Source organism: Falco punctatus, assembly GCF_963210335.1.
Source record: "Falco punctatus genome assembly, chromosome: Z".
Taxonomy (NCBI): domain Eukaryota; kingdom Metazoa; phylum Chordata; class Aves; order Falconiformes; family Falconidae; genus Falco; species Falco punctatus.
The window spans coordinates 68,088,929-68,115,352 of record NC_137586.1 but is presented as its reverse complement, the minus strand read 5'-3'; the positions used below and the strand labels follow the sequence as shown (position 1 = coordinate 68,115,352).

At 38.2% G+C, this 26,424-nt stretch overlaps 1 protein-coding gene across 6 annotated transcripts in view; it reads right to left on the bottom strand.

Annotated features, from left to right (window-relative positions):
* Nucleotides 1-26,424, bottom strand: part of BDP1 (BDP1 general transcription factor IIIB subunit) — a 56,424-nt gene that overhangs the window by 28,260 nt on the left and 1,740 nt on the right. The window contains exons 2-22 of one of the 6 annotated variants that reach the window (XM_080372015.1): nucleotides 21,372-21,924; nucleotides 20,632-20,738; nucleotides 18,920-18,979; nucleotides 18,412-18,552; nucleotides 17,389-17,522; nucleotides 16,295-16,389; nucleotides 15,611-15,665; nucleotides 14,807-14,950; nucleotides 12,927-13,214; nucleotides 11,839-12,016; nucleotides 10,676-10,835; nucleotides 8,014-8,090; nucleotides 6,462-6,606; nucleotides 6,230-6,306; nucleotides 5,479-5,638; nucleotides 5,031-5,113; nucleotides 3,665-3,893; nucleotides 3,017-3,204; nucleotides 2,084-2,300; nucleotides 1,402-1,589; nucleotides 632-833 (exon numbers count right to left, since the gene is read on the bottom strand). In XM_080372015.1, the coding sequence (XP_080228141.1) occupies nucleotides 632-833; nucleotides 1,402-1,589; nucleotides 2,084-2,300; nucleotides 3,017-3,204; nucleotides 3,665-3,893; nucleotides 5,031-5,113; nucleotides 5,479-5,638; nucleotides 6,230-6,306; nucleotides 6,462-6,606; nucleotides 8,014-8,090; nucleotides 10,676-10,835; nucleotides 11,839-12,016; nucleotides 12,927-13,214; nucleotides 14,807-14,950; nucleotides 15,611-15,665; nucleotides 16,295-16,389; nucleotides 17,389-17,522; nucleotides 18,412-18,552; nucleotides 18,920-18,979; nucleotides 20,632-20,738; nucleotides 21,372-21,924 (3,481 nt within the window). The remainder of the gene's footprint in view (nucleotides 1-631; nucleotides 834-1,401; nucleotides 1,590-2,083; nucleotides 2,301-3,016; nucleotides 3,205-3,664; nucleotides 3,894-5,030; nucleotides 5,114-5,478; nucleotides 5,639-6,229; nucleotides 6,307-6,461; nucleotides 6,607-8,013; nucleotides 8,091-10,675; nucleotides 10,836-11,838; nucleotides 12,017-12,926; nucleotides 13,215-14,806; nucleotides 14,951-15,610; nucleotides 15,666-16,294; nucleotides 16,390-17,388; nucleotides 17,523-18,411; nucleotides 18,553-18,919; nucleotides 18,980-20,631; nucleotides 20,739-21,371; nucleotides 21,925-26,424) is intronic. The other 5 variants (XM_080372018.1, XM_080372017.1, XM_080372020.1 and 2 more) reach the window with 5 other exon arrangements.

The window sequence follows — 26,424 nt, the reverse complement described above, 5'->3', positions numbered from 1 at the left end:
CCCCACAAAATGGTTACAAGGTTCATCATACTATAATGGCTTTCAAGGATTTCAATACCTTTCACAGTGCCTAGTAAAGTATTTGTGGGGATACACAGTGTGGGTGAATGATTCAATTTACCTGTGTAAAGGAGAGGAGTGTCAGGCAATGTAGTGTTGAAGCCAGTCAAAACTTACCAGATTAATAAGACCTTATTTTTTTAACAGAAAAATAGCTATCTCCTCTGCCTTCTCTTGATACTTTGTACCAGATTTCTCAACACAGACTTGATACATCCAAACAGGAAAGATAAAATAAGCGAAAAAGCTAATTGTTATGTATTGCAATATAAACCACATTTTTATTCCAGAGTTCACCTTAAATGTGCATAATCCTTTTTTCTATCACGCAATGCAATCAAAATCAGATCCTGATTTTCCAGAAGTCATTAACAGTACAAGTTATAGACTTCATTGATTTTGTATCTGCAATACCTCAACGCATCAGGGTTCAGGGAATTTTTTTTCATCTAGTATGGCATCTCAGCTTCAGAGAATGCAACTAAATGTTCTAATTTAATTTCATAAAATAGAACATGCAACTTGGAAACATACTTTTGAAGGTGAAGTGCTTATTCTTGATAAGACTTACTATGACAGAATTGGTGGACTCATCTTTTTGCAATACCAACTGCTCTGCTTCAGGATTTTTCTCCCTCTCATTTTCTGATATTTGTAACTCCTTCTTTCCAACAGCTCTTACGAAGCTTGGCTTGTACTTCTGAAATCTACTCCTCACTAGCTGGACAGGTTGAAGAGGTGTTTGCTTCCTTTCATCTTCAGTGGTATTTTTGCTATCAATGCAAAGTCAGACAGAAAAAAAAAAATCTGAAACTTAATACAAAAGCATGCCATTAGCAAACACAGGTTAATTATATTTATATATAAAAAAACAGCTGAGTTTTTAAAAAGAAACCATGTAAATGTAAAGTTCTGCTAAATTTAAATCCCAAACACAAAACTTTCAGCAAAAATTTCAAAGCACTGGTCTCATAACTACTTCCACAACACAATTAACTAACTTGCTGGAAGCATTAACTTACTGTCCTGCTTATTAATATAATGCCAAATCAATTTTCACATGGTTTCTCCGATAGGCAAACTAGTATTCCTCTGCTTACATTAAATTAATCTAGTGTTTCAGATGACAAAACAGTTGTAAAATGAAGGCTCATTAATCTAGCGCTTAGCATAGAAGTAACTGGAATTTTAGTATCACTAGTATCAACCTATAAGAACTGAGATTTCATTCAGTATTTTTATCAGATTTTCTTTGCCAGTTAGCAATCCATGAGCACAATAATTTGTTTTTAAAATACTTTCATTGTTGCAGTCAAGAAAACAAAGTAGCTAAGCTCTTACTCTGCATTAGTAGTTGAGGTGTCATCTTGGACAATTTCAGGGAGACAAAACTTGAGTTCACCATCCTCTGATCTTGAAAATGTCTTTGGTGACTTACAGCTTGGCCTCTCAGAAACTTCCTGAGTGCCAAGTGACTTCTCCTTTCCTAAGGATTCCAATGGTTGCATTACTTCATATTTTCCTGCTTTCTGAAAAATATAAATGCAAGAACCAGCAAAAGTCATGATACTAAACCAAATGGAGACATTATGATGTCTGTGAAGTTCAGAACTATTCACTCTGTGAAGTGCTTCCTGCAAAAACTCCTCTGTAACTGCCCACTAATAATCTGCTAGTATTTTCAGGAAAGCTCACAGTTGTATCTTTTAAACAAAGTAACTTTACAACTATATTTCTTCTTTGACATCTTCTATTAATACTTTGCTTTCTTCACTGTCAACTCTACAATGCCACTTCAGGTCAGAAAGACATCTGGACACAAAACAAGAGATACAGAATGGATGTGATGTTTTTCTCCTCACACACAACCAAGCAGAAAGGAGTTTTCATGTAGAAGATTTTAGCTTTGGAAAAAACTGTTTCAAAAAAGATTAACTTTGTATTTTTCTAAATCATCAGTATTTCATTTTACAAATCTAAAAGCTCAAATATAACTAAAGGAAAAAAAAAAAAAAAGCCTTACATCTGTATCAGGAAGGATGCTACATTCACTGTCACACTGTGTCAAACTGTCGTCTTTGTTGGTATCTTTCTGTGATACACTCTTATTATTTACATCCAGCACTTCCTTTCTAGTAGTTGTCATTCTTAAATTTGGCTTTGGTCTGTGGACTCGACTCCTCAGCAGCGGAGCTGATGATGCAACGGTTTTCTCCTCTTCCTTCCGAGGACCAGACTCCCTAAAAAACAAAACAAAGAACAATCAAAGGCACGGGACAACAGTGGTTCTCCAAGTCATGCATGACATAATTGTATGTAGCTCTCTTCAATACAGCAGCCAAGTACAAATCCTTAGCTTTCTTAGAACAATAACAAAGTTACTGACAGTGTGAAAAAAGACCCAGTAAAGATCCACATCCAACATCACCAAAAACCTGTGTATCTTATAAACAGGTGAAAAACAGATAAATTAAAAAAAGATGCCATTTCTGAGCAACTGCAACTTCCAGTTACACTTTGAGAGGAACATAAACATTTTACAAACCCCTTGTCTAGTAATTTTTAAAACTACCCTGTAGATTTACAGCAGTTTTCTGGTTTTTTTTTAAAGGACACTTTTAATAGGAAACCAAACCCTATAATCAAGGATTTACATAAGCACACAGGGATGCACTGTTAGGACCAACATGGAGAAGATAATCACAGGAAGTGAGCATCAGAAAAATGTATTTATTTGAAAACTGGGTTCACAGTCTAAAAATTAAAATTAACATCCAACAGCATATTAATTTAGTGCTTTCAAACTCTTCGGGTTTTGTCTGTTTAAGTATAGTATTGTCTTGAATAAACATCTCATTACAGATTTTAATGTTTATTTGAATGCAGAAGTATAGAATATCTAGAGATATTGATGATTTTGAACCCTCCCGTCTCTCTATTTAAAAAATAACCATACCCTGTGCTGAAATCTGATATCTGTTTCAAGACATCTGACAATTCCTTTTCACTTTCATAACTTTCTGCTTCTGAGGACTTTTCTTCGGAACACTGCCTTGTAAGTGTTGAGTTCATCTCAGAATCTGTAGAAACATCCCCTTCTAACATGACATTGCACAGCTGAATGTCTTCATGAATCGTCACATCCTAAGAGGAATAAAAATTTCACTCTATTAAGATGAAAGATTTGCCTGACCTCTCTTTTAGAAGAGCAGGAGGAAAACAAAAAGTTTATTCTAGCATCTCTTACAAAAACACTCAAAAAGATCTCTCTTGCTTCCTGTGTATCCAACTAATACCAGTAGACACTAAAAAGTAAAAATTTGCTTTTTTATATATACTTTCTCCCTGAAGTGGTCCTCTTCCAAGAGACCATTTTCTCTACACTTCTCTTTTCAGATCTGGTATCACAAATACCACAACATGGAAACCAGAACCCAAGCATGAGGAAATTTTATGACAATTCAGTTTGTTCTGAAAGAATAAACAAAGCATGCAAAGGCTACACTTAGAAATTATGTGGTATGTACCTAGATCTTTGTTACTTAAGGTTTCTACTTAGAAGCCAGCAAGACAGTGTGCCTACAAAACTGCTCAAGAAACTTACATTCTTGAGGTCTGGATCGTTGTTTTCATCCCTATGGTGTATTGCACGTTCTTCTACTTCTCCACCTTCAGTTTTCTGCTTTTCAGGATCTTTTTCATCTGTCACGTCTTTTTGCCTTGCAGTTCTTCCTAGATTTGGTTTTGGTCTCTGCACTCTGCCTCTCTCTAGAGGTGTTGGTTTCAGCACACTCTGTTTGCTGTCTTCTTGTAAAACAGCTGTTTCATTAGACCTAGAAAAATACATAAGATGCTTAAGTACATAGCACATGTGGAAGTTGGAGGAGAGTCTGGGAGAAGTGGTGATTTTTCTTTTTTTTAACATACACTTATCTAAAATGGAGCTATGCATTACTAACTTAATGAAATAACAAAGTCATAAGTGTATCTGCTAGAGACTGAAAAAGTACCTGACAAGTTTAAACTTCTCTTTGCCCTGTTCTTTATCTTTTCCCACTGGAGACAGGATACCGCACTAGAAAGACCTTTTTCTGACCCATAATGGCTTTTCTTGTATTCCTATCTGGTCTACAGGCAGATGGACCTCATTTAATGAAGGGTTAAAAATCACCAACATTCAGAAAACACATAAATAACTTCATAATTCACGTAAAACTTCATAATTCACGTAAAAGTATCAGATGCACGTTATTAAAACTGTCAGATGCTTCTACGCCTTTTTCCCTGAGCACCAAGTTTCTTTCATTAACATGCTGTTTAACAACTGCTGAAGTATTTTCCTAGCAGGTAATGAAACCCAGTTTACTCTCCTCCATTCTCTTCAACTATCCCCCTCTAAAAACAGAAGTTTGTGGGTTTTTTTGTTGCTGCTGTTGTGCTTTTTTTGTTTTGTGGGTGTTTTTTTAGTTTTGTTCACTTGTTTGTTTTTACAGTATCTCCTGTAAAATATATTCCTCCTTTTACACTACAGCTGCCATTTCTCCATTGAAGAGAAAAAGAAACAGTTCTTGATTAACATGTGCATCAAATTTTCCACACATTGGAATTTTTTCTCCTAATACCAGACACCTAACACTTAATTACACTTTAACCACTGAAACTGATGCATTTCAGTATCAAAGCTAGCAGAGAAAGCTTGTTTTAGTTTTCAAAGGATTAACTTTTCAGGGTTTTTTGCATTTATCATGACTGAAATATCATTTAAAAGCACTGCTTTAAAAATAAAAATGTTTCATCTATTTGTTTCATGCATTAAAAAAATAAAATCCTATTCTTCCCTCAATTTCTGTCTCATTGCAATTGTTCCTTCAGAAACTTCTATAGTTGCCACACTACGTAATAGTACCAGAAGCAAGAGGGATGGCAAATGGCTGGAATGCAGCACGTCTTCTCAATTTTCACATACTTACTGGGACACTGTCTCCAGGACTTTATCATCTTTTCCTGCAGCTTCTTCACTGGTAGCATCAGAACTATTATTTTGGTCAGTATTCTGAATAGAAGTAAAACATGAAGACATTAACTCTCTTAGATATATGAAGTACAGCATTACCTAACCGAACAGGCAATTGTCTATACATTGTACATTTCACGTAGCTAAAAAGGTGCAGTAAAATCTAGATCAAACAACTAAAGCTGTATTAATTGCAGGACAGGAAAGACTACTGGCATCTACTGTTTGTGTGACAAGCTCCCAGCTTAGCTGTGGCCTCCAAGCAATATCACACTGTCACTGCAGGTTAAGTACCTGATTCCTGGTCATACTTATGGGAAAAGAAAAAGCAGAAAAAGGTAACATTGCTGTGGCATCAGCAGCTGTTTAGCTAACAGATCATCTCCAGTTACTTTATTAAATACCTTTTCAGTCTCCCCCTTAGGCTGTGGATGGGACATTTTATCATTTCCTGCAGCTTTTTGAGGCTCTTCTTTCCGTCCAGATGCTCTTGTAACATTAGGCTTAAATCTCTGTTGACATCCTCTAATTATTGCCTTTGCAGTTACAGTTTTCTCAGGTTCTCTGCACAAAGGATCCACAACAGTGACATTTACTCCATAATACCCAGGCCTATGTAACAGTTAATGACTTACACAGCTTTCTTTACTGGAAATGGATTGGCTTCAAAAGGATTTGCACAAACTTATGTAAGTTTCTTCACACAAGAACCAAACTGTTTAGTCTTACAGTGTGGAAACTCAATTTATCTACCTATTAAAAAGATATTAACTTATCACACAGGGGAGGAACCTAACTAGACTGCATATCATAGCTGTTTCTGCAAGTGTCAGAAGCAGACCCATTAGCTGGCAACTGAGACCTTGAGGAAGGCAAAGCCACAGTCAGCACTTCATCCTCTTCCCCCTCCCAAATTTCAAGCATAGCTGGTACTGTACCATGAAGTAATGCTTTTGCCAGCCTCCCAGAAAAGAAGCACATACCTTACACCATAGTACCACTTGATATCATCCAAGAAAATACTACAGTAAAATTCAAGATTTATATTAAGACTTCACAATTATTGTGGTCTTTTTATAAGAGCACTACATAAAATAAAGTAACAATTATAGTCATTTAACTCTAGGAGACTGGAAAAGCGATCTCAATGCTTACTCAGATTTAGTATCCAAATCCATGTTCTCTGCTTCTGTGGCTTCATTTCTGTTTCTTCTACTGTCCTCCTCAGAGTACTGGAATTAAGGCAAGGCATATGTGTCTTGGACAAGTGTGGATACCTCAGAAACAGTTCTCAGAATATTGGACTGTAGCTAGCCCACAGTACCAGCACTGACCAAAACAGGTATGTTAAGAGCATATCATGTTAAGCAATATTCCCCCTTCTGACCTTTTCATCTGTATTCACAAGGTTTGGAGTGGAAGTTTCAGCCTCCATTTTCTTTTGGATTGCTGCTTCACTCCTTCCAGATGATCTCCTAAAAGTAGGTTTAGGTCTTTGCAAGTGCCCTCTGTCTGCTGGCTTTTCAGTTTTCCTTCAGATGTAAAAAGAGGTGGTATATATTATTACCAAAGAGAAACTTAAATTCTTATATGGTCCAAGATGTACTTCAAGAGCACCACATGGGTGCATGGGTAATGCAGCAAGACAATAAAGTGAAAAAAATTATATTGGATCTTTCTGATATTAGACAATATGCTATTATTTAATGCAAAGAGTATCAAATAAACGTTAACAACTTTGCTGACTTAAAATTTATTTGAAGAAGTGTTTCTTGCTGTTAACTAAATAGGAATATGTCTTCTCCTAGGGATCCCCAATTGATGACAAGGTGAACAGGCTTACTGATTTCAACAGAAACCTGCTCCAAAGTAAAGCAATTTTGCTTTATATGCAAGATTTTGTATTTGCCTCTCCTGTACCTCCATCTCCTTTCAAAGCTATGTCACTCACTGAACTATGAACTGCTGCTTTCAAACACCTCATCCTACTGCCCACATCCACACATTATTGAAAAATGGGGTTACACACATCAGCCTCTGTGTCCTTAACCCTTGCAATAGTGTGTCCTGGGATTCACACACAGTTTGACAGAGTCTTAGAGCTTACAATCAATCCTGAGATTGGGAACTACTACCTTATATTCTTCCTAGGACAGGACAAATAAAAGCTTTGACAGTCTTTACCATAAAAGCAAGCTGCCCTTCAATAAGGGAAAGACAGAAGCATGAAAAACAATTTAGCATTAACTAGCAGTCCATCCCTAAATCACCTTTAAAAAATTGTATCACAGATTAGGAAGTCACTTATCACACAAAAACGGAAACTTCAGGCAGATCTGTTTAAATACCACTGCTCAGTTACAGCAGCAAGTATAAGAAATAGTCACAAAGATTAACTTCACAATGGAGCACAAGTAAGACAGACACAGCTTGGACTATCTTCTAGAGATGTGCACCACAACTGAAGACTCTTGTACTGAGTTCTGAAGAGCAACAGTTTCCAATTAGGAAGGTGTGAATACACCACATACACAGTGTGTAAGCTCATAAGCTCTGACAGACAACCGGGAATTTAAAATGATACTGTGAAGCCCTTAAAAAAAACCACAACAAAAAAGCCAACCAACTTTTACAACCAAGGTTCACCCACAATATGCTAAAACTTCCTCTATCTCTCATTCTTGCTGACTGTAGAGGGGCTAGATTTCTCCAAGCTTACTTAAGTCTTCCTCCTCATTTCCATGTAACATTTTAAATCTTAGTCAAAGCATTGCTCCTCATTGATCAAAATTCTATCAAAAAAATTCACTGAATACGGAAAAAAGTTATCATGATCTACTGTCTAGTTCAACCTACTATGGTCAATCAAAATTATATCCAAATTAAGTAAACGTAGAATTAGCTCAAGTATCACTGCAAGGTAAAATAATTCTACTTACGTGACTTCCGACTGAGAATCACTTTCTGATACACTCCGTTTTTTATCTGGTCTGTGTAAGTCACATATACCTTTGTTCTGAGTAAGGAAAAAAAAATGTTGTAGAAAAGAAACAATAAATATAGAAGAGTTCTTTGCTGTAATGTAAATGAAAGCAGAAACAAGATTCACAGAATGGCTGAGTGTTGGAAGGCCCCTGTGCAGGTCATCCGGTCCATCCCCCCAGCTCAAGCAGGGCCATCTACAGCTGGTTGCCCAATACCATGTCAGGCAGCTTCTGAATATTGCCAAGGACGGAGACTCCACAGTCTCTCTGGGCAACCTGTCCCAGTGTTTGCTCACCCTCACAGTGAAATAGTATTCCCTGATGTTCAGAAGCAATCTCCTCTGTTTCATTTATGTCTGTTGCCTCTTGCTGTGTCACCGGGCACCACTGGAAAGAGCCTGGCGCTGCCCTCTTTGGAATCTCCCTTTAGTTTTATATATAGATATTGAAGAAATCGCCCTAAGACTCCTAGTTCTCCATGCTGAACTGTCCCAACTCTTTCAGCCTTTCATCATAGCAGAGACACTTCAGTGTCTTTGTGGCCCTTTCAGAGGCCATCTCTAGTATGTCTATCTCTCTTATACCAGGGAGCCCAGAACTGGTCACAGTACTCCAGGTGTGGCCTCACCAGTGCTGAACAGGGTGGAAGTATCACCTCCGTCAACCTGCTGGCAACACTTCTAATGCAGCCTAGGATACCGTTAGCCTTTTCTTGCAGCCAGGACATATTGCTGGCTTATGTTCATCTTGGCATCCACCAGGACCCCCAGGTTCTCTTCTGCAAAGCTGCTTTCATCTGGGTGGCCCCCAGCAAACACTGGTGCCTGAGGCTGTTACTCCCCAGGCACAGGACTTTGCACTTCCTCTTGTTAAACTCCATGAGGTTCCTGTCAGCCTATTGCTTTGTCTTTTAACTGGGTGAAGCTGATAACAGGCTCCCTTAGGCAGTATCAGCTATCATTACTTTCCAGGTCCAGTATTTAAATCATTTTCCTAAAGAGCACTGACTACCACTCTGAAAATGAAGAACAAAACAAAAAATAAAAATTGACAACATAGAAAACTAATCACAATTACAGCAAAGATTTTATGGAATCTATTTAGGTAATTAAGGTAAAAGGCTACTGCATAAAACCAGCATTTGTCCATTTACCTCTTCAGTATTATTAATGGAATTATGTTTCACATCACTGGTTGGCTCGGGTTTTTTAGTTTCATGTCAGTGATAATGTTCATATACAGTTAAAGTAAATTAACCACAGCAGGGCAAGAGAATTAGAACTCACATAAAAGGTCCTTTCAAATTATCAGTTTTAGAAATTATTATGACTTTTTCTCATGTCAAACAGCCATAACTAATGAGACAGAAAGCTTAGCTACTCCCGCTACTGATATCACTGTAATAGGCTGGTCTCTATAGCATATTGCCCTGTTCAGTTAATTGGTTTTATAAATATTATTCCAACTAATATCAGGAGATTGTATTGTTACAACATTTCCAACTACAGGCATTTAGTATTTGCAAAGATCCTAAGTAGCTGATTTTCTGTTAAGATGAAGACATTATTTTAGGTAACAGACTCTAAAATAAAGGACAAAGGACAAAGAACTTGCACACTACATTGGGGAATAACTAACACTTCGATTTTTCTGATGTCTCACCGCAGACTTTAGTCATAAGATCATTCTTCATCTTAGAAAGCATGAGAGAAAGTACTTCATACCCCCTCAGCACAAATCCTTAAACAGTATGATAATAAGTTCTGAAAATGACAGTGATGCAGTGATAGAAGGATGGTCAGAGGAATGGAACTTTCTCTATACAATGAGAAATGTAAGATTAGGACTCTTCAGCTTGAAAACAATGTTGCTGGAAAGAGGAAAAAATGGCATTATAAACACGAATAGCTTGGAGAAGATGAACAGGAATGTAACAATGGGAGTGCAGTGCACATTAAACTACTAGGCATCAGGCTTAAAACAATCCCAAAACCCCACTTCTTTTATTAAGTAAATAATTAAAGGAATGAACTCTCAGCTGCAGTATGCAATTCATCTCAGAGGTACAGAGATGCAAAAAAGCAGCTAGACAAACTCACGAGCAAGAGGTGTATCATGGGTTTCAAAAGAAGCCAGGCACCATCTAAGGAAGTTTTAAACTGATGGACCCAATTACAACATACCCAAAAGATCCTTCAATCTTGGTTCAGTATCTTGTATCTTTCCTGAAACACCTCATGGCAGCCAGTAATAGTGGACAAGAGTTTACACAGGTTTCCATTCATTGTGCTGAGCAAGCACAAACAACTCAATGCTCATCCTGCTCAAACCAGTTTCCAATATGGTGCCAGCAAAATCTTGCTCCAGGGTTTCAGTGTTGATATTTCACTGGTTCACTTGTGAATAATGAAACTGTTCAGCCATTTAAATTGTCTATGAGAATACCCAGGCATGAGCAGTATACTCTCTGAATAAATGTAGTATAATTGCCTTTTTTCCACCTAGTGGTAAAAACATCACAAAACCAACCAAAAAATGGCTTTGATTTACAAAAACAATTTTAATGGTAAAGAGGAAGATCTTAAGAAGTAAGACCTACATAAAAAAATAAAAATACCTTTGTTTCTCTAGTCTCTTCAGATTGTCTTTCTTTGCTTCTGATCTTTGAAACTGGTAACTCTGAAATCTGGCTTTCCTGTGATGTATCATCCCTAGTACCTAGAGTTCTTAGTTCAGCAGATCCTGTTTCTAATATAACATCATTGCTATCTTCAAAGCTGAAATCAATAAAAGCACATAAAAACATTTTATTAGTGTATTCTAATAAAAAAGCTATTATTGTTTACAAATAGATCAAGTTGCACAAAAAATTATGTGATTTTGATGTTAAACACATGTGTTTCAAAGAATCTGACAAGTTTTAGTGATATTTGCAGGATATGAGCTTTAGAACAATTGTTGTACTTTTGCAATGCTAGATGCAAGAATAAGATGCTAAAATCCCACCTGATTATTCTAGACATTGTTTATTAAAACAGACTTTACTAATATAAACACTGCATGCAGAGCTTTCCCCCCCGATCTTCTTTAACAATCTACGTTGAGTTCAAAGACAAATACTGTTCCTTCATATGCTTCCAACTGAGTTATTAAAGGCATACAATCTGTATGAAACAACAAACAATTACAATACAGCTCAATACAACAACTAACATGCAAAATTCTGAAGTAGCACTAACAGCTTCACAATGACTTTTTAGTTTTACCACATTCTTACATAACAAGTTTAATCAACATCCACCTTCTTTCCAGTAAAAGAATGTCCAAATTGAAACCAAAAGCTTGCCTCCGATCCTGGTTCTGCACAAATGAAGTCCAAGCAATATTCCCTTCCCACAAGGGCCATCTTATTAGGAACAGATATAAATTCCAAATGTATAGCAACCCTAATTAGCAACATTACTAAGGAGTGTTTTAAGAGAAATATTAGGAGTTAGGATAAGCCGATAGTCTTCATGAACACTAAGAAAAGTGAAAGCAGTTTTGGATGGGGTTTTAATATTAATGTGAATTAATTTTGCAAAAGCAGCCCATCAGGGCAGTGAATATATTTGGAATATAAATTAAAAACAGCTTACTAAAACCAAGGACAGTCCTCAGAAACCAAAAACCTGCCTATACTGTGCCAGTTAACATGATGAGAAGCACGAATAAACAAAACCAACATTAAAACTCTAAATTATTTTTTATTTTGCCTAAGCTTTCCATTGTAAACATTACCTGCATAAATTGACATCACTTTCTCTCTCCATTATGTCATCCACTAGTAAACAGGAGTCTGATCTCTCTTCCTCTGGAACTGCAGTCTCACCTTGTTTTCCTTCAATAACACCACCCAGTTCTTCTCCACAGGTAGTATGACCATCACCGTTTACATCACATACTACATTTTTTTCTGCTAACGAATAAGAATTAAATCAATTTGGACATTTTGGGCAATTTCCTAGAATTACAATTCTCAAATCCTAGCCACAGTGAAGCAAGAGTTAACTTAAGGCAAAAAAAAGCAGTAGAAATGCCTAAGTATTAAGATTTAAGAGAACTGTTCTTAGCTAACATAATATATGCTTAGATCTAGTATGAAAGCAGAAATCAAAACCCAAGTTCTCATTTTTAAGTTTGCAATGTGTTGTGGTTTAACCCCAGCTGGCAACTAAGTACCATGCAGCCACTTGCTCACTCCCCACCTGCACAGGGATGGGGAGGAGATTCAGGGAAAAAAGTAAAACTTGTGGGTTGAGATAAGAGCAATTTAATAATTAAAACACAACATTATAATAATAACAACAATAACAACAACTGTAATGAGAAGGAGAGAGTGAGGAATAAATCTAAATGGAAAAAAGAAAGAAGAAAAAAAAAAAAGTGATGCTCAATACAATTGCTCACCACCTGCTGACTGATGCCCCATCAGTCCCCCAGCAGCGACTGGCTGGCCAGCCCCAACCAACCCCCCCCCCCTAATTTATATACTCAGCATGACGTCATATGGTATGGAATATCCCTCTGGCTGGTTCATGTCACCTGCCCTGGCTGTGTCCCCTCCCCATTTCCCGTGTCCCCCTCCAGCCCTCTCGCTGGCAGGGCCCAAGGAACTGAAAAGCCCTTGACTGAGTATAAACATCACCCAGCAACAGCCAAAAACACCAGTGTGCCATCAACATTATTCTCATACTAAAGCCAAAACACAGCACTGTAGCAGCTACTGAGAGGAAAATTAATTTAATTCCAGTCAAAACCAGGAGACAATGTCTTTATATAAAAAAACTATATTTGAACATTTGAAAGTGAGCATTTTTGCATCTTACTTCTCTCAGAAGACTTCCCTTTCTTGGCAATTTTTGCAGGGACAGACATTTCTTCTGGAAGATTCTCCACTTCCTGTTCAAGATCATCTTTTCTCTTTTTCTTCCTTTTCTCTTTTGCCAGTGCTGGCTCTAATGAAACCTGTTCTTCTGCCTGTTTAGAGAGGCTCAAAGATTCCTCATTTTCCTTCTCAGCCATCACAGCATCTCCTTCTGTTTCTGCATCAGAAATTCTGGCTTCCTGAAGATCATCTTGATCATTAGTAGCTTCTGTGCTGGCAGCTTTTGCTGCTGAGAAAATACGGTTCCTGGTTAATAGACTGGTAAAGTATTAGGAGCCGTAAATTGTAAAGGTATTTCCACTAGCAACATCCTGTGAATTCGTACATCTCTGTCAATATACTGCCAGACATATGAGCAACCATGAGAAGTCAGTCACTGACAACAGAAAAGCTTCAGCATAGACTAACTTCAACACTAAACACAAAATACATTCTGCACATGGTACAACACTTCACCAGCATAAAGTCAACATAGGATGTAAAGCTAATTTAGTAAATGTTCTTGTTCCTATACTTTTTTACAGTCCCTTTTGGATCCAGAAAAAATAGGCATTGCTATTCCTGAAAAGAATTCCCGTATCTCTGTGGAAAGAGGTGATGATGGTTGCAGAAAGTATGCCATGAAAAAGTAATTTTGATCAATAAATAAATTGTAGTTAACCATTCTTATTTACATAAGAAAGCTGAATTATCATTTAGCTAATAATTCACAAGTTCTCTTCTTGGTTTAACAAGTTCCTAAAATTATCCCCTCTCCCTTTTTCAGGGCATTTTGTCTTCATCTGATATTTATGCAGAGCATCAACCACCAAGAACCTTTCCCTGTCCTTTCTATTACTCTTACATGAACTTGTTCCCCTGTAATTAAGAAATCCAAATGCAAGAGAAGTAGAAAAGCATACTCACATAGCTTTACATATAAAGTACCTTTAATCTACTATTAAAGCCTATGAACAGAATTTCTGTATGTGGTTAAGTCCTAATAAGTGGGACATTTTACTTAAATCCAAAATCAAGGCTCTAGAAAAGCAGCAAATATGGCGATTTTAAGAATTAAACCAATGATGCTGCTTCCTAGATAGCATTGCTTTAAAAAGATTGTTCACTTGTTTGATCCACAATACCACTTACAAGAAAATGGGTCCTTGTGGAACATACAAGTGAACGACCCTACAGAATTAGCAGGGAATTTATGAAATGGTCTCATATAACTGTTTAATTTAAGCACATCTCTGAAAGGTCCTCTCACAGGTACCGAAGTAATACACTATATGGTGATCAATAGTAAGTAAACATAATCTTTATTTTGAACAGACCAAAAAACTAAAGCAACTTTTAAAAGACTCCCTGAAAAGAATCATACCTTTCAGACTGAGGAAGTCAAACTATAATTAGAGGAGAAACAGCACCATTAAAAGAAGAGGGTTTTAAATGTAAGAAAAATTTAAAGAGCTTGCCAAAAACACAGTTTTGGCCCAGGGATTCTAAAAGCAAATTCATTAGCAACTCATGAAGATACTTATCAACTATTAAATTAGAATATCCTGTTAAAAACATCAGTGCTTCAGACTGTGAAACAGCACTAATCTCAATGTGATCTCATACTCTGCCCAGAGAAAATGCACCTCAGGAAACTGGCTGCAACTAATTATTCCCATGCCACCCATCAGTAAACCACATCTGAAAAAGTTATGCCATGAAGACAAGCTCTTCTTGCCCTCTCTGGAACAGGGAAGGATAAGATTCCCTGTGTTATTTTTCTTCTGCTAGCAACATATTATTGACCACTGCTCTGTAATGCTATCTCAGTCTTTGAAGTACCTTTTGGCTTCTTCCGAGGCCTTGATGGCTTCTTTTCCTTTGGCTTCTGGCTTTTAACAGTCTTTTGCTTTCTCTTTTCCTCATCTGCTAAGACCTTCTCAAGCAACTGGGCAAAGAACTCAAAATCAAAGGGCCGCCTTTCTTCTATGAGAATAAAGCAAAGAGAATAGATTTCAAAGTTGATAATTTTTCCAAGTTTCTGCTTTGTAAAATAATCAGAGGTACATGTTATGATGTTCAAAACCAATGGTTATATTAATTCAAATAGAAAATTATTTTTTAAAATACTTTCTGTATCATATATATGTATATGGATTATGGTGGTTTGGTTTTTAAAAAAATAGTAAAAAGGTTACAGTGCTTAATAGTTTAGAAAATTCAAGGAGTGAAAAAACCACAAATTGTACCACAGTATCAAATAATATACTAACAAGCTGCTCTAGGACTTAGGTAGCTCATCCAAATAACACACAAAGCTGCTACAGATTCTCAGAGCAGTTTACAGTAAGTAACTGTGCTAGCAATTCACATGAATCAGAATAATCTTCAACTAAATATACATATGAAAGTTTATATTTATCTCATTTATTAGATATATAGAAAAGCCAGAAATTAAACCTAAAGGTCTTTACTGTGAACCACGCTTGTTATAAAAGCCCAAGCTCCCCCAGCTTTTGAACTCACCTATAAGCAAAAACCTTTTCTTACAATTAATTCAAGCAAGGCAAAGCACAAAAAATTACCATGAAAAAAAGATGACTACCACGTGACTTCATTGTAGCATAGTGTGATATATTTACTTACTGAAAGCTTTGTCTATCCTCCATCCATTAGTTTTTTCCTCACGTTTGAACTTGTTCTAAAAGCAAAGGTGTATTTGTCTTTTCAGTAAGCAAGAATGCAACAATACATTGTAGAAAAATGGCAGATCAAGATAAGCCTTCAATCCAACAAAATTTCCTACCAATTATAGTTGTTAAAACTGTAATTTTTAACAATTACAATTTTAGAAACTGTAAAAGAACACTCAAAGGACACAAAGTTTGTAATTAATTTTCAAATATAAAATGGGTCACCAATAGACATCACCAGTCATAATTATTTATTTTCAACACCTTTATCCTTCCAATCTAAGCAGGGTTTGAAATATCAAAGATTTTCAGAACTGCGCAACACAGAAGAGGCAACACAGAAGACCATCACCAAACATCCACTTACACTTATCACATTCTTCAGTTAAAATAAAATCAAGACAAACTGTGTCTAGGTACACTAGATTTACTAGTTATGTTGATCAGAATTCAACGCATCATATTGATGTTTCAGATACTTTTCTCCAAGAGGTAGTAAGTATTAAAAAAACAGTGCTACAGAGCCAATTACCATCAGAATTACCAATATTAATAGAGGAAGCATAGGAATAGCACATGAGAAACAGAAAAGTCAAAACAGACATTTAATTGCTTTATTGAGTGCTTTAATTTTTACCTTAATTTCTGCTCTGGCTCTATGAGGAAACAGCCGTCCAATCAAGGAGAAGTCTGTTCCTACCATACTGATAGCTAAAAAGAACATGTCTGTTTCTAGAGTGGGGTGGGAAAAAAGATAACACACAAATATTTAGTTAACCATCCTTCTTGCTGTCTAAAATAAACATACCTTTCAAACTTAATGCAACCAGACCAGTAATTTTAAGGTTATCTACTGTGGTCACAAGTTCAGCTGAGCTGGACTATGTGTGTTATTTTACCTGCATACCTCTAATAACATTTCCTGAATCAAGTATTAACAGAAAAAAAATGTCTAATCTACAATAAAACTGCAGAATGTGAAATATGTTATGTAAAGCTAGTAAATCAAAGCTAACCAACTCTGAATTGTCAATGTTTATTTTTATTGTGAACACAACCACAAATAGAAGTCAGAAAAAAGCATGTGTAAAAATAGCATCTCCATTATTATTTGTTAACAGGAAACAGGTGCATTCCGAAAGCAGCACAGTGAATTCTGAAGCGAATCTTTCCATCTACAGTTGTAAAAAAACCCACTTCCAATTGTAAGAAGTCTTGTACAGTATTGTCAGCCTAGAGACAATAATCAGTTCACAGACGTAGTACAAAAATAACCCACCCACTCACAAAAACACAGCTGTCCATGTACACTGAAATTAGCCCACATAGAGATGGCTAATATAGTTAATTCCTGTCCATGATGGAAGAACCAAGTAAAGAAGCTCTTAAGAAGTGCTAACTGTTCAATATAGAGGTCAAATATATGGGCACCAGAATCCAAAATTACGCTTTTGATAAGGCAGACTAGCATTCACACAGCATCTAAACATCCATGACAGAAAAAATTTCCAGGCAGCCTGCATATCATAAGGCACTGGATTGTTTAAACATGCCAATTTTCACAGTAAACCAGAGCTCAGCTTGTTTTAAAGCATTTGGAGGTTTGAGACTACATCACATGTAACTAGATCCATCTACACCACTGGAAATAAAAATTGTTGACTACAAAGTACAGATGGAAAATTAGGATTTTTCTGTTGGCTCAAAACTTGAAACTCATAGTATACTCACCTTTATTTGACCATGGTTTGGAGTAAAAACTTTTCCTGAAGCTAGAATACGTAGTTGTAGAGCCACGCTCAAAGATGGGATCATTTTCTTCTACAACACATGGACCTTTTGTTCTTAGAACTTCTACAGTTAAACTGGAAAAGCAAACACACAAAGAGACTTACCTGAAAATATTGCTAAGACACATAGTAGTGTTTATAAGCCAACTATTCAGATTTTTCCTCCCTCCCAAAAGCCAAGAGTTTGTACTGTGTAATCAGGTTTAATAATTACATTAACATGTATTTTATTGGGAGAATGCAGAAAGAAATCATTATGCTACTCTGCCTGTGCAAATAAATCTGCTTTTTGCTTTTTATAAGATATAGTACAGATAGACATAATTAAATATCTTTAAAAAGATAAGATTGTCTTTTTAACATTCAAGAAAATTACTTTGCAAAACCACAAGAGCCTCTTTGTATCCTTTTAGGATACTTCCAAATTGTTTTACCAGGACTGCTCTATCCTTACACCTTGGCCTAAATCTCATGTTAATAACACACTTAGGGAACTCAGTAATTTGATAATCTAATTCCTTTACAAACACACATTCTAAGCAAAGTTACTGAAAAGAGTGACAGCTGAAAAACCAGCAACATGCAAGATCCAAAGCTGGAGCAAATCATATTAACAACTGAATTACAATAAGTAGACACATATAACTGTGAGAAACAAAGTAGTTAATTAAACAGAAGACATTTTGAAGTTTGACAGATATTCAGTATACATTCACTCTAACCAAAGATGACACTTTATCTTCTTCTCCAAAAACATTTCTCATAAAGTTTACCACTACCGAGATGCAGATAAATGCTGCATATATTTTGTCACATATCTGCACTGTTTCCCAAGTTAGGATAGCTAAACTCTTTAATACAAATACACTCACATTTGTCCCCACCCAAAGTACCTGTTCTCTATTCACAAACTAAGCAGCAACGTAGTATATATTGTCCATGAGTCAGGCATGGAATTTGTTACCTTTCTTCATCCAGAATAATGGAGCCATCTTCTGCTACTTTTACACGAGGAACTAGAAGTGGACCATCCTGACTGTCCTCCCCATTCTCTGCTTCTTCCTCCTCCTCATCTTCATGATCAGGACTACTTTTCTCTTCCTGTCTACAATGTTAAGAGACCAAGCAAAAATACTACTTTTGTTAGTGTTTTGGGTTGCTGTTCTGTATGCCAGACTTTCAACAATTTAATGAACCAGCACTGCAACCCTCCAACAAGTTAGTCAGTACATAAACTCTGGAATCTGCTTTGCATTCTAAACTGACAAATCAAAAAACATAATACTGAAAGCAAAACGTCCTTTAACCACCCTCCCATCCCAGACTACACTTTGTTATAAATAAGGGCTCCGATATTGAAACTAAGTATCTAAAAATAAATACACCTACACTGTTAGCATTACCACAGAAACATGGGTTTTTAACATTAGAAAACTTTTTAACTAGAAGTACTTCCATCAACCAGGACTTACTCTTTCATTTGACCCAGTGCAGAATTTTTTTCTGTTCTCTTTTCTTCTGCCAGTGAAGACCTAAAATTTTATAAAAAGCTAGAGATGAATGCTTGTACAGATACATTTCTGCTTCATTCCACAAAGCCTGCTTTTAGTGGATAACGGACAAAGAAACACAGAGCTGGTTTTCAATTTTCTGTACCACACCTAGACTTGAGTCTACCTGAACAAACATCACTGCTTAATGAGTTTTGCTTTTCTTGTTGTATAAGCAAGGACAAAAAGAATATTTCAAGCAGTAATCCAGTGTGAGGGTACAGGGAACGTGAGAGTATCTGTTCATTACCTGCTTAAGGGCTATTTTTTGTAAAACAAAAAATAACAAGGAAAAGGATAAATAAAACATGCAAGCACACAAACATTAACAACCAGGCAGTAACAGACAGTAACAGAAAACTCATCCACTGCTGAGAGGAAGAATCTTAGACTTGGATAGCTGTACTTATGTTTATGTGATTGTGTCATGGTTTAACCCCAGCTGGCAATTAAGCACCATGCAGCCACTCGCTCACTCCCCCCTCACCCAGAGGAGTGGGGAGGAGAATCAGAAAGGAATGTAAAACATAAGAACAGTTTAATAATTGAAATAAAATAAAAAACAATAACAATATTAATAATAACAATGGTTATAATCCAAAGGAGGGGGAAGGGAGAGGAATGAAATCCAAAGATTTCAAAGAAGAGAGAAAAGACAACTAGTGACACACAATAAAACTTCTCACCACCTGCTGGCTGATGCCCCACCACTACCCAAGCAACGATCCACCCACCCCAGCCAAGTGCCCCCAGTTTATATACCAGGCATGACAACCCACGTTATGGAATACCGCTTTCGCTACTTTAGGTCAGCTGACCCAGCTGTATTTTCTCCCAATTTCTTGTGCCCCTCTAGCACTCTCACTAGCGAAGCCTGAGGAACTATAGAGTCCTTGACCTAGTACAAACATCTCCCAGCAATAACTAAAAATCAGTGTGCTATCAACATTGTTTTCACACCAAATCCAAAACACAGCACTGCACCAGCTACTAAGAAGAAAATCAAGTCCATCTCAGCTGAAACCAGAGCAGATTGGTTTTGGTAATTGCAGGAAAAAGGTCCTGCTCTGTCTGTGGTAGTCTGTGCAGCCAGTTACCTTAGTGCTGCCTGTGTATGTGCACCTCTGGGATGCTCACTCGGCCTCCCTACTGGTGAAACCTGTAAAGGCAAAGGTAGCAGCTACATCCATCCAGCTGGAGGGTAGAGACCTCATGGGTCTTGCAGTGCATTTTGCCCTTCAGCACCTCAGAAGGAGAAATGCTTAGCTTCCTGTAGTCCACTAGATTTGGCAGGCAGTCAAAACATCCCCAGCAGCCCTAACAAAAAATTTCACAGCCGCTAGTAAAAAAAGAAAAAAATTTCTATTATTCTGCATTTGTACAGATATAAATCAACACTGGGAATGGGTTCAAATTTTTATGTTTCAACAAGTACACTAATCTCCGTTCGTGTTCCTGTGTGAAGATTGAGTAGATGTGAAAACGTCTAGGAGCTTTTGTTACTATTGCAACAATACTGCACCTGTGCTAATAATCCAGATTTTAAAACTCTTTTTTTTTCCCCCACAATTATTAAATTGGTAGAAAAAGAAAAATCATTTAAACTAAGAAAAAAGAAAAAGAGACAAACTTACTTCATAGGATTGTTTTCTGGCAGATAGTATATCAAGTCTCTCATGGTCATTTTAGAACGATCTGGTGGAGAACGTCCTTCAAATATCGGAGGTCTGTGTTTCAACTGCTTCCATATAAAAAGAAAAATATATCCATAAATTCACCCTGAAAGTACTTTATATTTCACAAATTAGTACTTTTATTTGTTTATATAGTACCCCCTTGGGGGAATTTTGTTGTTTCCATCTACCTTCCCCAACAACTGAAATAAGTTTATATTGAAAGCGTCCCTTTGTTAGAAAGGATGTCACAGACCCTGAAGTGGCTTACCCTCTCAGAGAAATTCAATACCTGGCACAAGTAAAAGTGAGAAGTTATTCAAAACTACAGAACTCTGTCAACAACCAAGCTGAAAAAATATGAGAAACCCCAAATCACAGGCTTCTTTCTACACACTTTCCCATTACCAACTGTGATTTTTTTTTTTAATTGGAATGTTGACTATAATATAATAGCAAGTCTCATGTCAAGAAGGCTTCTAGGTCTATACAAATGAAAAGATACACAATTTCTTGTGAAATCTGTATTATGAAGGAACACAGCACTACTACTGCTTGTAAACAGAGTTATATCACAGACCATCAGCAGTAAGCAAATTATGATCATCAGAAAACACTACTGCAAAGAGATACTGTATGTTAAGTGAATCACACATTTTTGCCCTTCACAGATCAGCGCTGCTCAACACAGAGAGGCCTACCATCCGCTCCTTCTTCAGCTCTTCTTTAAGCATTTCTCTTAACTTCTGAGCTTTGAGGATCCTTTCACGGTCAGAACACATTTGTTTCTCTTTTACGGGAGCAGGTTTCGTAGGTGGCTTTTCCTCCTGTGTTCTTGACCTTTCCTGTGTTGGTCTCTCCTTGAGTGGGGAGGGTATGTTCTTCTGCAAGGTATCATCATTTTTTTGAGCAGCTACACCTATAGTTTGCTCTTTGTTCACCATTTTTTTTAGTGGGGAAAACTGTGGCACTTGTGGCACGGGTGTTTTCTTTTCAGGCAGCATGAGAGACTTTGAAGAGCTTTCAACACTACTCTTTTCTGATGGAGAGGAATCCTTCTGAAGTGGAGCACTGCCATCAGGAGTCTGTGATGCTCGTCTTTGTGGTTTTGATGTAGAACGCTGAGCAGATGAAGGTCCAGCTCTGGGTTTGACAAGATTGGGCATGGTGCAGATCCGTTTTCTTCTCTGTGTAGGCATCTCTGCAGGCTTACTAGCCTCTCCAGCATCAATTGAACTATCACCCTTGTCATCGCTGGAAAATTTAAAAGAATATCCTGTAATACTTTACAGTGACATATTTGTAACTCTTACTTTCAAGACAAGTTTATGCACCAATCAGAATAAATGCAGTGCTACAGAAAAAGATAGGTATATACAAGAAGCCACACTAGAGTCAACCTGTAGTTGGTACTTCCTCATAAACTAATCACCTGCAAGCACCGGTATATTAACTTCTAATATTAATTACTATTAATTAAGGTTACTGTTACAAACTAGTTGACCAACAGTGCTAAACCCACATCTTCCTTTCCTTCCCCTCCTCCGAGCTTATTTTGCAAAGCTCTCTACTTTCAGCTGAGAATCCCAAATATACAATACAGTAAATAAAAAAATAGCCCATACAGCATAGGCGGCAAAAGCAGTTTCATAAAGCTATATGCCACAAATTGTCTGATGATTCTTATTCCAATAAATCTGAACATTCCTATTCCACATTTGCAAGTAGATGATATGTAAACTGTGAATTCCAAAAAAATTCAGCAAACTGGCTGCTGTTGTTCTGCTGCTCACACTGAACACATCAAAAGGAGCCACTTAAAGGCAACAATTTTTAGTTTCCCTGGAAAGCTTTCTTGTCTAAGTATTTTTCCCATCCCTTAGACAGAAATAATTTTCAAAGTGCAAGCAAAATTGCCAACCTTTATAATCTTCCCAAATTTGCAGACTCCAGTGTTTGGCTCTTTGGCTATGGCTCACAGTAAGACTGCAGCAGAATTATAACTGAGTCATAAAGAGTTTTTTTCATTTTACATTGGAACTTTGCCTTGTTTCTGCGCATAAGGACAACCACACCCACAGTTCACTTTGTCATCTTCAAAGAGTCAGAAGCAAATTACTTTAAAGTAATGGAAGGAAAGCATTAACATACAATGAAACTTTTGCAAATCCTCTTCAGCTACTATCTGTGACTCAGGCAAATGCCACATATGATGTTTTTTTATTTAGTAGCCTCTGTTAAACGGCTGAATCAATTTGCCCCACACTGTGAGTTCATATACATTTTCAGTACACAGAACATCCCTCAGTAAGGAGTTCAGCAGCCTGACTACATGGTGCCTGTCTGTGTGTTTTGAATGAGATCCTTCCAAGTTCCTTTCAACAATATCTGGAGTCCATACAGCAAGAGACAGTGGAAAGTAACTTTTTGTTCATCTTCTCCATACCACCTGTGTCTTGTGAAGTTTTTAATCAGTGTTACATCAGATTTCTGAAGAGTTAAATACAATTCAGCAGAAACTGTATGTAAAAAAAATATTATCTTAGGCTCAGAGAATTTTCACTTCCCTCAAACCAACAAAATCCATTCAGCATTTAGAAAACAAATCAAAAGAAACTAACTGACACTACAGATACAGTTTTGAGCAGCTATGAAGGAATGCCTTAGGTTGGAAGTATAAATATGCAATATATTTTCACATTTGCCTTTACTTTTCTTGCAGACCATACAACAAACACAAAGGGCTGTATGTCACCAATTACTGCACTCAGAAAATCAAATACAGTGTCATTCCTCAAACTCACTTTTCCTGAATCTTCCGAGACACCCAGTCAGCCAATCTTTAAAATACACTATCTAGAGAGAAAGCTCCCCAGGAAGCTAATACTGCCTATTCTGCAATAAATCTCTTAAAAGTGCATCATTTTCCAAACTCCTCCAAAGAAGTTCTTTCCTAGCTACATCCCATACATTTCACTGCATTGGAAAACTGAAGAGGTTTGTACACTACATTCAATGTGAACAACTTCCACCACAGTCTTAAACTTCCTACAAATGCTCCACTTTTTCTTTAAAACACTGGGATGTGAATTTGTATACTTGGGTATTTTCCACATTTATTGAGGAAAATATTTTATGAGCCTGTTACTTCCATGGCAAAGGTTTATTACTCAAGCTACATGAATAGACCCCTTAGAATACTCTCCCTTTCAGAACAGCATTGTTGTCTAGTTTTGAAATGTGCAGTTAGATTACACTGAAGAACCCATTAAATTACAAACACGAAGTCTTTAATAAATCTGCTGTAACAGCAACAGTACCACATAATTAAAAAAAATAGCAATTATACCTTCATTTAAGAAAAAATACTGGAGTGCTGTGTCCTGCCCTTGGGTCACACCAGCCCCACGCAGCGCTACAGGCTGGGGCAGAGCGGCTGGAAAGGGCCTGGTGGGAAAGGGCCTGGGGGTGCTGGGTGACGGCCGGCTGGGCAGGAGCCAGCAGTGTGCCCAGGGGGCCCAGGCGGCCAGCAGCACCCTGGCTGGTGTCCCCAGCAGGGTGGCCAGCAGGACCAGGGCAGTGACCGTCCCCCTGCACTGGGCACTGCTGAGGCCACCCCTCGAACCCTGTGTTCAGGTCTGGGCCCCTCTCTGCAAGAGGGACGTAGAGGGGCTGCAGCGTGTCCAGAGACGGGCAGCGGGGCTGGGGAAGGGGCTGGGGCACAGGTCTTGTGGGGAGCCGCTGAGGGGGCTGGGGGTGTTCAGTCTGGAGGCTCAGGGGGGACCTTGCTGCTCTCTACAGCTGCCTGACAGGAGGCTGTGGGCGGGTGGGGGTTGGTCTCTTCTCCCAAGTAAGAAGCGACAGGACAAGAGGAAACAGCCTCAAGTTGCACCAGGGGAGGTTTAGATTGGAGATTAGGAAAACTTTCTTCACTGAAAGTGTGGTGAAGCATTGGAACAGGCTGCCCAGGGAGGTGGTGGAATCGCCATCCCTGGACGTGTTTAAAAAAACATGTAGATGCAGTACTTAGGGACATGGTTTAGTGATGGACTCAGCACTCCTGGGTTAATGGTTGGACTTGATGTTTTTTTCCAACCTAAGTGATTCTATAATAACAAAAGATTCAGTGACCTGATCTCTGTAACACATAAATTTTATAAATAAAATCTGAAAGGAAAAATTCCTAATAGTATAACACAAAACAAATTTAAGTATAAAAGATGCATATTACAAGTTGAATAAAAGGCAGCATGGGTTTACTAAAAGCAAGCTGTGCCAACTAGTCTGATAGCTGAATTTCTAGTCACAGGAAACATAAAACTGTAAGATGATTTTGTATTATGCCATAAAGGACAAATTTCAACTGAAACAACAGAGGTACTCATGCTAGATGCAAAACCAACTAGTTCTAAGAAGTGAGCTGGTTGTTCTGAAGAGCAGTTATCAGACTGGGAAAGTGTCCTGAAGAACTGGGCTGTACTGCTTTTGGCAGGTACAGTTAATTTTCTTCACAGTGGGTCACACACTGCTATGTTTCAGATTTCCAACCAAAACGGTGCTGATAGCACACCTGTATTTCAGCTACCACTAAGCAGCGTTTACACAGTGTCAAGGCCTTTTCTCACCCCACCCCATCAGTGAGGCTGAAGGTGCACAAGAAGTTGGGAGGGGACATGGCCAGGGCAGCCAACCCCAATTGACCAAAGGGATACTGCAAACTAGCTGGTGTCATGCTTAGCCATAAAAGCTGAAGGAAGAAGGACAAAAGGAGGACATCTGGAGCAACAGTGTTTGTTCCCAAGTAACCACTACAAGCAGGAAGCCCTGCTTTCCTGGAGATGGACGAACACTGGCCTGCTGATGGGAAGCAGTGAATGAATTCCCAGTTTTGCTTTGCTTGTGGATGCGGCTTTTGCTTTACCTATTAAACTGTCTTTATCTCAACTCATGAGTGTTTTGCACTTTTACCCTTTGATTCTCTGCCCATCCGGCCTGGGGACTGGGGGGTGGGGTGGGGGGAAGTAGCAAGCAAGCAAGCAGCTGTGTGGAGCTTAATGGCCAGCTGGGGCTAACTTGCAATAGGGAGGTCCTGAAGGACTAGTCCTAGAACCAACCTCACAATACATTTCCATTGCAGCAAAAACCAGTTCAACAATCAAAAAAGGAAAAAGCCAGAAAGTTCTCTCTTGCTAATGTGTAAGGAAGTGAATACAAAACAAGAAGTTCTATAAAAATGCAAAACTAAAGTCATTCAGTTATGTATAGTGCAAAGAATTTTTGCTGAACACAGCAAAGTGGAGAAGCTTCCTGGTGCTGCAGTGCCAGAAAAAACGAGTGTCACACTCGGCCCCTGCTTTGCAGTCTTAACTTACATATTACTTCAAACACCTGCAGTGCAACTGCAGCAAAGAAATGCAGGGTTTGTTCAGGCTGAAATTGTGTCAAGCACCCACAGGCCGCGGCCCGCGTACCGCATACACAACTCTCAGCAGGCACGGAGCAGTGCAGCATCTCTTACTTCAGGAGGTCTTCAGGACAACTCCAGACTAAAGCACGGACAACCAGGAGGTGACAGACCGTGACAACAAGCGTTACTGGACAGCTAGTCACTGCTGCCTTTCCAAGCGGCTTCCGAAGGGCAGCGCGAGCGGGTCCCCCCCACCGCCCCAGACCCGTCCCACTCCCGGGGATCCAGGGCCGGGCGGCGGCTGCGGCCCAGGCAGGACCCCGCGGGGGGAGCCCCGCGGCACGGCC